At 41.5% G+C, this 13651-nt stretch overlaps 1 protein-coding gene across 2 annotated transcripts in view; it reads right to left on the reverse strand.

Annotated features, from left to right (window-relative positions):
* LOC139443014 (voltage-gated delayed rectifier potassium channel KCNH1-like) overlaps positions 1 to 13651 on the reverse strand; it is a 60798-nt gene that overhangs the window by 14549 nt on the left and 32598 nt on the right. Inside the window, exons 2-5 of one of the 2 annotated variants that reach the window (XM_071223937.1) lie at positions 8732 to 8962; positions 2955 to 3083; positions 2267 to 2391; positions 442 to 837 (exon numbers count right to left, since the gene is read on the reverse strand). In XM_071223937.1, the coding sequence (XP_071080038.1) occupies positions 442 to 837; positions 2267 to 2391; positions 2955 to 3083; positions 8732 to 8962 (881 nt within the window). Of the gene's footprint in view, positions 1 to 441; positions 841 to 2266; positions 2392 to 2954; positions 3084 to 8731; positions 8963 to 13651 lie in introns of both variants that reach the window. The other variant, XM_071223936.1, reaches the window with a different exon arrangement.

Raw genomic sequence — 13651 nt, forward strand, 5'->3', positions numbered from 1 at the left:
GTCTTTTTTAAACTTCCGGATAGGGAAAGGCGTATTTGACGCAACGTTGAACAGTTTTCAGTTAATTGTATCATAGCATGTTAAGTTAAAGTAGGCCGAAGACGTTTACCACTCTGATGGTACCGATTAGAAAGGGGGTTGCTGCTGACAGAATAAGTAGCAGCATTGGGTCAAAAACTTGGATTCGAATGCGTGATCCAAAGTGGAATCTGGCAACAAGGTGACACATGCTGCAGGCGATATGAGTCGCCTTTAAACTATTTGTCCACCCGTTCCCCTTGGAGGTCCGAATTACTCTCTTCCATTAACATGTCAACGATTATATTTATAAAAAATAATAATATATTTTAGGAGATTCTGTTTATGACCTTATATACTTTGGTCTGCAGTATTTCAATAGCAGAATCGTGGAAAAATACAAAAAATATATGTCATACTTACATCGTCCACATACTGAAACGCATTGAAGACATCGTATGGTAAACAGGAAAGTAGGTCAATCACGAACCAGCTCTTTAAATAGTTCATTCGTATGATCTTAGGATCTGATATCACCTCGCCACTTGGCCCCACAAATGTGGTGTGAAAGTTCAAAACGATGTCGACGAAGAACACGACATCCACCATGCTGTCGATAACGAGGAGGGGCAGCTGGTCCATTGTCTTGATCTTGAAGGCGGCGTTGTAAGGGACCATGATGGCGGTATAGAAGGTGAGGACGAGGATGATCCAGTCCCAGATTGTCTTGAACACGCAGTAGTGGAGGATGATGTGGGGAGGCGTCTTGGGAGCCTCTAGGCGGTACTGGGGTAGGACATCCGTGTTCAGGTTCATCATCTGCTGCCAAAGATGATTTTACTATACAATAATGTCATGTAATTGGTCCTTGACAATACGTTCATGCTGAGGTGGGGTGAGGTGAAATGGGGTTTAACGTCGCGTCCAAGATTATTGCGCTTATTTAGCGACGTGCCAGACAAAAGGGTTATACATTTTTACGGTTCGCCAGGGTGCAAGACGGGGCAAGACTGCGTGTATTACACACGTGTAGACACAAGGGTTAGACATATTGACGGGGCGCCAGGGTGCAAGACGGGGCAAGACTGCGTGTATTACACACGTGTAGACACAAGGGTTAGACATATTGACGGGGCGCCAGGGTGCAAGACGGGGCAAGACTGCATGTATTACACACGTGTAGACACAAGGGTTAGACATATTGACGGGGCGCCAGGGTGCAAGACGGGGCAAGACTGCGTGTATTACACACGTGTAGACACAAGGGTTAGACATATTGACGGGGCGCCAGGGTGCAAGACGGGGCAAGACTGCGTGTATTACACACGTGTAGACACAAGGGTTAGACATATTGACGGTACGCCAGGGTGCAAGACGGGGCAAGACTGCGTGTATTACACACGTGTAGACACAAGGGTTAGACATATTGACGGGGCGCCAGGGTGCAAGACGGGGCAAGACTGCATGGATTACACACGTGTAGACACAAGGGGTATAAACCCTGAGGTGAGGTGAGGTGAAATTGGGTTTAACGTCGCGTCCAAGATTATTGCACTTATATAGTGACGTGCACGTGTGTGTGTGTGTGTGTGTGTGTGTGTGTGTGTGTGTGTGTGTGTGTGTGCGTGTGCTTGTACTAGTCCGGACTAATGCCGATTTTATAGCGCTAACCCACTGAGACACCATGTCGTAGTTCAACATGAACACCCCACTCAGACACAGTATACTGACTCCCAGCCGACCTGTCCTTGTTTTAGCCTCTAAATGCCGAGTGCCAGGCAGGGTAACAATAAGTAACATATTTTAACGTCTTTTGGGAACGAAACCTAAACCTCCCGCTCCCCGGGCGGACGCTCTACCGCCAGACCACGCACGCTGAGACACAAATCAGGATGAAACACGGTTCTCCTATCAAGAAACGGCAGTCAATTTGAGTTTAACCTATACTGAGCCCATTCTGAGTGTCTAGTCAAATTAATTGGTGCCCTGTGTGAAACTATAAGACCGCGAGACAAAACCGGAACATCCTGTTGACGGACTGTATGTACAGTACACGCTATCATCATCAGTCTCTGTACTTACACTCCACAGAACATTTAAATTTATGTAGGCAATAGTGACGCATCTTACATAATTATATTTGTTTGTATATTTGTACAATGACCTTCATGATAATTCATTCACTAGTTTGTTTGTTGATCAGGCAATCTCGGGAAGAGGTACAAGGCATATGCATATTTCGACTCACGTTCGCAATTTGTGACGGCTTTGAGTTGTCAAACTTTGTATTTGGCATATGCGATGAAAACTGCAGCAGGGTGGACCGGTTCCGCGTCACAGACCGCGCCAGGCGGGCGAACTTGCTCAAACCAGCTGCAATATCAAACGTATCAAACATGTCAAACATTTTAAAACATGTAAAATGTTTCAAGCATGTGAAGCATCTCAAACGCATAAAAAATGTCAAACGCATCAAACATGTTATATATATCAAACATCTCAAACGCATCAAACATAAAATTCAAACATATCAAACATGTCAAACTTCAAACTCATCAAACATGTCAAACATCAAAAATCACAAATCTTCCCTTGCTTTTGTTAACTGTCTGAAATAAACAACGAAACTGTGGCGTGTTCATTTCATTCAATAAAACCTGTACAGTTATGATTCCTTTTAGTAGAACGCATATAGAAATCCTTCCTTAGAAATTTGGTTTTATAAAAACATGAAGAATACAGTTATGCTTAATAATAATAAATTCGACAAAACCGTTTCCATAATGTCCTAAGCATGCGTTCATGAATCACTATCCCATGCCAGTTGTTCGCGAAAAGGTGAGCAATGTTGGGCTCTTCGGATGTCATTGTCACAAACAAAGACAAGTCAATTTAAACCATTTAAATCCATCAAATCACTTGTGATTGGCTTTTACCTTTGCCGCCTTCGTCGTCGATTGGTTGTTTGAGGGCAGTAATGTCCTTGAAGGAGCACATGAATAGCACCACTTGGTCCTTCTCGTTCTTGATGGGGGCCACGTGCAGGAGTAGCCATAGTGGAGTCCCTGCGGAACAATATTACAGGCTCACGCACTTTATCTTAAACGTTATCAACAAAAGATTCAACGAGAATGGTCGTGAACGTTCCTGAAAATATATTGACAGACATAAGCAAGAGAACATATGCCAAAGCGCCAGTCTGTCCCACCGTGTCAGCCTTGATGATGCTGGGTGAGTGATTGTGTTGGGTTTAACGCCGCTTTTAACAGTATTCCAGTTTTATCACGGCGTGTCAGCTTAATGTGGGAGGAAAGCCCGAAGTGATGCAGACCTCAGACGTTTACCACTTCGGTGAAACCCACGAGCACGGGTATGGTGCTGACAAACCTAGAAAAATAATCGGGGCGAAGCGGGATTCGAACCCACAATCATAGGTTTCTGGCGAGTCCAAGGGACGCAACTCTACACAGCGAATCGCGGAGCCTTAGACGACTGGGCCACTTGTGCAGGACCAGGAAATAGAATCAGCATTCTAGCCTCAAATCAGGTTGTAGCGATTTAAATTCACATAAAACTGATAGATTCCTTTAAAATGACCCATCCTGCTATTGTGGCGCTACTTGTATACATATGCTTGCCGTAAGAGGCAAATATTGCTGAGTGCGGCGTTAAACAACAAACAAACAAACTTGTATACATGTATGGTAATGATGAAAAATGTGCGCAGGAAACAATAGAATATATCCAATGTGTACAAACAGTTACTTCAGAAAGTGGTAAATATAAATAACCAGTACGGTATTCTATTTCAATTATCTACTTATGGTCTTATGATGATATTATTGGTTAACCGATAGTATTGATGTTAGTAAATATTTTCATATAAAATATATTGTATGTCATGCAATATGATTTCATATTTTCGTATTGGAGTGACAATAAGATAAGCAAGCCTTTGGATTGTTTGCCAATCCATTTCGTTATGAAATATACATGTATATGTTTACAGCCAAACAAACCCGGAGTATTTGCTAACCCTGACGTTTTAGTTTGAATACCGTCTGGCTTAACGAGTGTCCATGTTCATACAGCATCACAATACAGGTGGGGGTGGGGATTGGTGTGTGTGTTATTTTTGTTGTTGTCGTGTTTTTTGTTTTTTTAACGTGTGTTGTAGTTGTTGTTTTTGTTTGGTTTTGTTTTTGTTTGTTTTTGTTTGTTTGGTTTTTGTTGTTGTTGTTTTTGTTTTTTGGGGAGGAGGGGGGGGGGGGGGGGTTATACTCTCCGGCCATCTTTGGGTACGTAATTGATACCAGTCTTTCGATCAATATATATTTATAGGCCTGTTTCATTCCAGAGATAATTTAACTTTCAACGTGTCACAGCCCATCTGTGATTTATAGCATAGATAACAACTATTGTCTATTAATATTTCAACATAACTAATCACATTCAGTCCTTGCACCTGCTGTTCGTATAATCAGGTCAGACGTCACCTTCATCAACATACACGACCGCAGTGGAGCCAGAAGCAGTGCAACCTCTCAGGCCAACAGTAATGGGTAAACAAGCATTCTTAGAGTCATCAATATACACCTTTCACTTGAACAAAACTCCTATTTGTCAGGCAGTCCATGGGGGTTAGAACTAATATCAGAGTATTACAGGTTCGTCGTTTTCGTGCATGCATTCATTTTTCTGAATAGTGTTGCCATGTACCTTGGTGAGCAGATTGAGTCTGCGTCGCGGGCTGTCAGTGTTTAGCCCAAGGCTCGCGGCTACCCTGATATAACAGACAGCCCCATCGATCAGCACTGGGAGTGGTACACGGGGAATGGGGCTCATATAGCATCGTATTAACGACCCGTGACGTCACAACTCTCATTATGTCCCCATTAGCTTTTTGATGGCGTTTAGGATACGAAGAAAATAAACATAGAAAGAACACAGGCTCGCAGATGGGAATGACTTGAGATTTTGATATTTACATGATATTTATGGGGGTCAACAATTTCAGGGTCATTTTCTCTGTGTGCGCAAATTGGTTTGTTCCGATCTATTAGGCGGTGTATGTAGGTATCCAACTTATTAAATAATGATAGGTGGCGTCGTTTGTAGATAGATCAGTTCACGTGGTGCAATGGCCGACATAAAAGAAACACAGTTCACCAGTGACGCTGCCTTTACAAAACTGTCATCCATGTTCTCAAAGCGACATAATACGACAGCCAGGCTCTCATATGTCGTGTTTCCCCTGGGCAGGGGACTTCGGACTGAACAAGTCAATATGATTGAAACCCCACTGTCAGAATCAATGTACGACACACGCCGAACAACGAGACGTCATTTGAGGGTATTATGCAACAGCCAGACGGGAATAAAAGGGTTTGTTCTTTCGGTTGGAATGCCGCACTGAGTCTGGCGCCACTCGGTGATGTCGACCTGCAACGTGATAAGGTCAACAACGAGCCAAATGCTTTACAAAGAAGCTAGTGATATAGGGTTACATTGAACTGGCTTCTGAGCTGACGGAAACATGGAACAGATATTGGCATTTTCGACTCAACTGGCACATAGCTAGTGTTTGTTTGTTTGTTGCTTCACGCCACACACAACAATATCCCAGCTATGTGACGGTGGTAAATAATCGATGCTGGACCAGGCAATCCAGTGATTGACATCATGAGCATTGATCTGCGCCATTGGGATACGAAGACAAGCATCAACCAAGTCAGTGACCACCCGATCCCGTCAGTCACCTCTTATGACAAGCATGGGTTGCTGAAGGCCCTTCCTGCCTTAGATTATGGGAAAAGTTTCAGTTTGTTTCATGAAGTTGCAGATAATGTTTTGGAAGTTCAATAATTAAGTAAATTGAAAACAAATTAAAAGCAACTCATAAATTTTCAGTGACAAACGTTCTAAGACCTACAACTTTAATCAACCCCGCCTGATCCTAAAATAGGAAATAGTGAGTGAGTGAGTATGGTTTTACGTCGCTTTTTAGCAATATTCCAGCAATATCACGGCGGGGGACACCAGAAATGGGTTTCACACATTGTACCCATGTCGGGAATGGAACCCGGGTCTTCGGCGTGAGGAGCGAACGCTTTAACCACTAGGCTACCCGACTACCCCTAAAATGGGAAATAGTAAACAGATCAGTTATAACGGATACAGAAAAACTGTCAAACAGTGGTCAATGACCCTTCGCGCAGACACACGGCCTGTAGGTTTTATACATGTGATACCGACTGTCGTGTGGTGGTTGAATCGTCATTACCGGGCTAAAAGTAGATTCTGAATTTGAAAATATAAAATTCAGACGTAAGAAAATTTCATTTTAGTCTGTCATTTTTGAAGCAATGCCAAGTTACCTGTGCAAGAAGCAGGTACGGGTTTGTACGCTCCACTGATTTCCACTGCGCATTAGATTAAGCATGTGACACTACGATGTCTCCTCTGAGGCAACAATATACCGGGGTTAGATGAGCTTTCGTCTCTCATCATTTATTAATTGTTAACAACTGCCCTGAAAAACACTCTTGTTCGCCAAGCGATCACACCCCAGCCAGTTCTTCTAAGTGTGATTTCCCCGGAGATTGTGCTTGTGAATTATTCAAATGAAATGAATACAATTATATTTCCAGCAAAAAACTTCCCACCTCTGTGACCGAATATATTGAAGCAGGTATGTGCTTTTCATATAACCTGTTTGCGTCACGTAACCTAAAATAAATTAATGATGACATTATAATCTCACAGGTGAGAAAAGCTAAGCGTGATAGAACGTGTTTAGTGTCATTCACAAGTGTGACATTATAAAGGAGGCAGCAATATCATCCCACCTCATCCGCGAGGACAATGGTGCACGTAAATTGTTATTGGGCCCGTTACATGTAATGAGAAATGGGAAGGGTTGGTTATACACCTTTGCATACGCGTGCGAGTTAGTCACCGCTGCGGACAATGGAGACATGCATTGTAATGGTTATGATGAGACGGAGACCAGTTTCAAATACCTGTTGAATTTAATATGACAAGTCCCAGGTGTGTGTTGCAACCTGCGCACCTGTCGCGTAACTCTTTGCTGGCTCCAGAACGTGTGGTAGCCTATTCTGGGCATAACCAAGGTCGTACACGATAACTGACTGACTGAATGTAATCAGTGTTTATTTTCATTTCTGAATAATGTCTGTTGATGACCATTTATTAATGTTATTTGCGTCTGTTTGTATGCAAGTTCAAACTGACAACACTGTTTTTGATACTAACTATTTCTTAATACACATTTGACAGAATCATGAATCATTCTGTCTCATATTGCTCATTGACTTGACATGTCCCGGTGTTGACTTGTGTTGTCTGTCATCAGAAACGGCGTGACTGCAAGTATTCTTAGAAGGCGGGGCAGCCTCTCATTTGGAAGATGTCACAGGGACCAAGGGGATTCAGTGCTACAGGTGGATCAGACATGCCTGTGTTATCAATGATTTTCAGTGATCCATTCATATAATTGTCACGGCTATATTGCCCCTCGCGCCCAGTGGCCTGTTTCGGCGGATAGTGGAGACTGGTTATTCACTGGTGTTGACGTTGTATATTTAATGGGCTTTGGTTATTTGTTTAAATGGGGATCGGGTATTTGTATTAAATGGGCATTAGGTATTTGTTTAAATGGGAATCGGGTATTTGTTTAAATGGGGATCGGGTTTTTGTTTAAATGGGGATCGGGTATTTGTATTAAATGGGAATTAGGTATTTGTTTAAATGGGGAACGGGTATTTGTATTGAATTTGGATCGGGTATTTGTTTAAACAGGGATCAGGTCATAATAAATGGAGATCGGGTATTTTATTAAAAGGGTATTAGGTAAAAGGGTATCAGGTATTTATTTAAATAGGGATCGGATATTTATTTAAATGGAGATCCCGTATTTGTTTTAAGAGGAGATCGGGTATTTGTATTAAATGGGTATCAGGTATTTTATTAAATGGGGATCGGGTATTTGTATGTAATGGGGATTAGGTATTTGTTTGAATGGAGATCGGGTATTTGTATTAAATGGACATCGGGCATTTGGTTACTTGTTTTATATAGAGATCGGGAATTTGTATTAAATGGGGATAGGGTATTTGTTTAAACAGGGATCAGGTTATAATATATGTAGATGGGGTATTTTATTAAATGGGGATCAGGTATTTGTATTACATGGGGATCACGTATTTGTATTAAATGGGTATCAGGTATTTATTTAAATTGGAATCAGATATTTGTATTAAATGGAGATCGGGTATTTGTATTAAATGAGGATCGGGTATGTTTTCAACTCGAGATTAGTGATAGGCTGAGAATGTGAGAATAGAATTAGATTTATGTGTATGTCATTTTCAATTTTATTTCGGCAGAATTTGAGAGAGAATGGTAAAACCCCGATTGTGGAGCAACCCCAAAGCACTTTGCCAAACAGTTACCAGTATCCTTGACAGAAATATTGCTAGCATCTCTACACTCACTCATTGCAACTGATTCTCGCAACACCCCGCCCATGATAGCCCACCGGATATCGTCTGCTGAAACTGATTCTTTAAGCGATACAGCAACAACCCGCCCATGATAGCCAACCGGATATCGTCTGCTGAAACTGACTCTTTCAGCGATACAGCAACAACCCGCCCATGATACCGAACCGGATGTCGTCTGCTGTACTTACTGTTCTTCTTGTAGAGCAGTATTTCGACCTGCTCCTGTTCCATCGTTTCGAAGGCGTCCTCCAGGCCATGGATGGTCTCCTTGTCGGTCAGCTCGCCATACATGAAGCTGCACGTACTGCTCTTCTGCATAACCTCCGCCCGGTTGTAGCCGGCAAGCTTACAGAAGCCGTCATTGCAGTAGACGATAGGATACTCCACGATCCGAGCGTTGGCCAGTATAAAGCTGCTGTCTGTAATTACAAATATACAACGCTAAAATTGAGTCGACAGAAATATCTAAATACAACAGTGATATTGTCTAATATTTCAATTGTTCATTTTGTTATTTTCATCATGTAAATGAAATATGAATTCCATTTTCCTCAATATAAAGCATTACATGTGTAATTCCAAAGGATTTCTAAATAGCGGGGTGTTAACGTTATTCTTATGATTTCTTTAAACTTAACAGTTTCTATTTCTTAAACGTGTAGACATTCGGGCTCGCCCAATCAAAAACCCGGATTCCCGACAGCTATCTAATATATAAAACCCATTCTGCGTATTATTGTCATATCATCTCCAATGCAACTTCACTGATGATTTCGAGCTGTCTCTATACCAGGACTGTATTGTCCAATGTGGACATCATATCGTTTTGAGAGGTCTCCATTAACCTGTACCAGATTAAATTCACAATTTTAAAACACATGTTTTTCTTCATTCATTGGTCTTGTTTTTGCATTGTTTCTGGTTTAAGACACATTTGGAGGTGAATGAGTGAGTAAATATGGTTTTGCGCCGCTTTTAGCAATATTCAAGCAATATCACGGCGGGGGACAACACTAATTTTGGAGGTAACATGGTACAGTGAAATAAGGACACTGTCGTATGAAAAATAAAGACAACTGTAATTGTGGACAATCCGGTGATGACAATCCGTCAGTTAGCCTGCTAACCTGGACATCGCCCTTTCTGTTCTCGGGCACAGACATTACTCAATTATTGATATTCGATTCATTCCTCTCCGCATACCAAATAATTGGTTTTAAAGATCATTTTTCGTCTATTTTGGTAATATAATTTTCTATACCTTCAAGATAGTGTCTGCTGTTAGAGAGTGCACTTCTCCTATTACAGCGAGTCTGTACAATCTGCTTCAGCATGGTAATGCTTTGTGTCATAAAAGTGGCTCTATTAGAACCAAACCAAACACGTATTTTTTTCTTATACATTTTGTTTTCATTACTCGTTATCGAATCAATATGTTTTGATTTGTTTCAAGACAATTAACGTGTGTTTTGGTCACATAAATATAATAAGGTAATTTGACTGAATAAATCAGGCATCACGTGACAAAGTGGGAAACTCATTACCCGATGCTGCAACCTGATATGATATACAGGAATAGCGTCAGTGATAAGTCTCACTCGGATTACATCGGGCATGTTCGCACTACAACGCACAGAAACTCATGAAAAGTGATGAGATCATGTGTATTTATTTGTTTGACATTTAATTAAACTCGATCATGGCATTTCGACTTTTTTTATGTATGTTCAAGCTCTACCATTTCGTAAAAGAATTGATGCATTCTTTCTGTTCAACATTTTATCTTAAATGTCAAGGTTTTGATAATGTCCAATCAACACTACCTTTATATACATAACCATCGAATAACTGCTTTTTGTTTGTTTCATGTGCACACGGTGTATACTTTCTTTTGCCCGTCGGTTTTGTCTATGTTATTGTCTCAACTGGACGGAAGAATCAGACATAATTGACACACTTACATTGACGCCTCTTTTTAATATTAATACAATTATTGAAAACTAAATCTGAATAATATGCAATACAGTAAACTACGGTTATAATGAACTCAAAGGGACCACTAATTTTAGTTCGTTATAACCGTAGTTCGTTATAAGCATATACAGTAAACTACGGTTATAACGAACTCAAAGTGACCACTAATTTTAGTACGTTATATCCGTCGTTCGTTATACGCATTTCGACCGTTTCATGTATACAGCAAATGGCCGGGACCAAAAAAAAACAGTTCGTTATATCCGTCGGTTCGTCATAAGCGTGTTCGTTATAAACGTAGTTTACTGTAAAAAAATTAAAGGAAACTTATGGATTTCCTAGTTTACGAACGCTCTAACCACTAGGCTACCCGACCGCCCCTCAAACTACTTGAGGGTACGCCATGTCATGCAGATCTGTCATGCGATAACGACCCGGCGTATTGCCTCGCCGTGTTCACAATCAGGTCATTCCGACATGACAAGACAGTTATAGCAGCCCATGTCATTACGTCCTCATAGCAACGCCATACATCTTGGTATTTATATTTATAATATCAAAACACAACGTGGACTGAGTCCGCTTTGTTCGGAACCCGAGTCCTCGCAGGATGTGTTACCTGATGTTTGACTGTCTGAGGCGACTGAGGGCGACAAACAAGTTGAGTGTTTATGAGAACCACTTGGAAACAACCAAGCCTCGCTTTGTTCCCTGTCGCCATCAGATGGGTTGTCGAGTGCCACGTTTCAGGCGGTGATCAAACTTCAGTTGCGTGTGATGAAAGGAACGGTTTTTCCAATGACATAATAATAATGAACGTATTACAGTGGCTGAGCCAGGCCGTGTCTTGGCAGGGGCTCTCGACGTTCGGTGACATGAGAGGCAGTTCCACCATATAGCCCTCTAGTAGACAATGTGATGAATCTGAATGGATGGCGTCCATATATTTGTAAGATAACATATATTTGACATATTTGAACTGTTGAAGCTGTTACTTATAATCGATCACGGTCTTTGGTTAATGTTTTCGGTGTTTTGATCTACCGGTAATCGTTCACTTGAATCTCGCTTAATTTATCTAACTGTCAGCATCTTCTGTTGCAGCTTGCTCTCCAGTCTGCTTCTCTTGGTAAGCTGCGCTTGCGCTACGGTAGCGCAAGCGCAGCCTACGAATGCAACCAGACTGGCTCAGTCTCTTGTCCCATGTCGTGCAGGTGGGTGGGTGAGTGGGGTTAAATGCAATGTCTTGAAAATCAGATCTTAGTGCACGTTACCTCTAAACAAAGATCTTATGATCTGATGATCACAAAACCATCGTCTGTCTCTCGCTTTAAAGGGATAAACAAAAGGGTTAAACGTTCCATTGCTCGTGGGAAGAACTGCCAGACAATCTCGGCCATCTAGAATTCCAGAATATTCTTTTGTTCAGTTTTCAGATTTTGAATCGAGAACGTTGGCAAAATATTTTTCAAAACCGTAGTCTGGAATGGAAGTCGCCAGTTTAAAACTAGTGCTGATTTCTGATTGGCTAATGGAGACATCTTGTTGGCCATTTCATTGGTCGGTCAAAGTTCGTGAAATGTCGTTCTGACGTGACCTGTGATGGAATGTCCTCAGATCTTTGTTTTGCAGTAGCGAGCACTCGGAACTGCTTTTCATGAGATTGGGTTAAAGGCAGGTTTCAGCAATATCTCAGCAATATTTCAACAATATCACAGCAGGGGACTCATCGAATAGGATTCACTCATTGTAGCAAGTCTTGGGTAGCCCTGGACGATGTATAACAGTTCCCAGTATCAGATGTGTAAACTACTTGAACAAACCACTGTAAAAGTATTTATAAACCAAAGCCCGCAATAGCCACCTGGGTCAATAGTCAGAGGCTACTATTATTCTTTTCGACCCAGCAATCCTATGTGTCTATCCGATGATGTATTTCAGCTGCAGCACTGCTTAAGCCGTGATAACCTTGACCGGTGGACTTAATCAACGACTTATGTCCCTGATACACGATAGTGCTCATAATGAGTCGTTGGTCGGTTACGTTTCTGTGATTCCATACATTGGCGCGAACAATGGCGGTTATCGCCTCTTGCATATGGCGCAGCTAATCCCAGCAACGCCCTCTGTAGTGTAGTCCGGCAAATCTGGTTAATGAGATCAACACCCTCTCAGTGTTCAGTGTTGTAAGTACATGACACTATGAAGCAATCCTCATCACTTCCGCATCTCTTCAAAAACCTTAACATTTTACAATAGGTTTTTAAATATTATTTTTCAGATTTTCATATACATGGGTATTACCAAACAACATATGTATGACACGTTTCAGTGTATGAATATTAATAAATAGTAATATAAAACAATATTTTCATATATATATATATATATATAATATAAATATAGTTGGAGGCGCCTTTACGCGGCAGATTTATGTTAAGAAAAACTAAACTTTCAGTCCAATATAACAAACAAGGGACAGATTCTTTCAAAATGTTGTCAGAAAGGGTACGGAAGCGTAGTAGGGCCACGGTGAACCATACTAAGTCCTACGTAGGAGATAGTAAGTCCTACGTAGGAGATATTAAGTCTTACGTAGGAGATATTAAGTCCTACGTAGGAGATAGTAAGTCCTACGTATGACATAATACGTCCTACGTAAGAGATACTAAGTCTAGCCCTCAATGCTCTTTACGGCCAGTCACATGGATCATAAACCACCCTCTTCCCAACCTAATACTAGCCCTCTATGCACTTTACGGAGAGTCACATGGATCATAAACCACCCTCTTCCCAACCTAATACTAGCCCTCTATGCACTTTACGGAGAGTCACATGGATCATAAACCACCCTCTTCCCAACCTAATACTAGCCCTCTATGCACTTTACGGCCAGTCACATGGATCATAAACTACCCTCTTCCCAACCTAATACTAGCCCTCTATGCACTTTACGGCCAGTCACATGGATCATAAACCACTCTCTTCCCAACCTGACACTAGCCCCATATGCACTTTACGGCCTGTCACATGGATCATAGCCCCCCCTCTTCCCAACCTAATACTAGCCTCCAATGCTCTTTATGGAATTGTCGTGAGAGTCGAACAATCGCTGGAATCCTCCCCATCTTAAC

Source organism: Haliotis cracherodii, unplaced genomic scaffold (assembly GCF_022045235.1).
Source record: "Haliotis cracherodii isolate W230 unplaced genomic scaffold, xgHalCrac1.p SCAF_5, whole genome shotgun sequence".
Taxonomy (NCBI): domain Eukaryota; kingdom Metazoa; phylum Mollusca; class Gastropoda; order Lepetellida; family Haliotidae; genus Haliotis; species Haliotis cracherodii.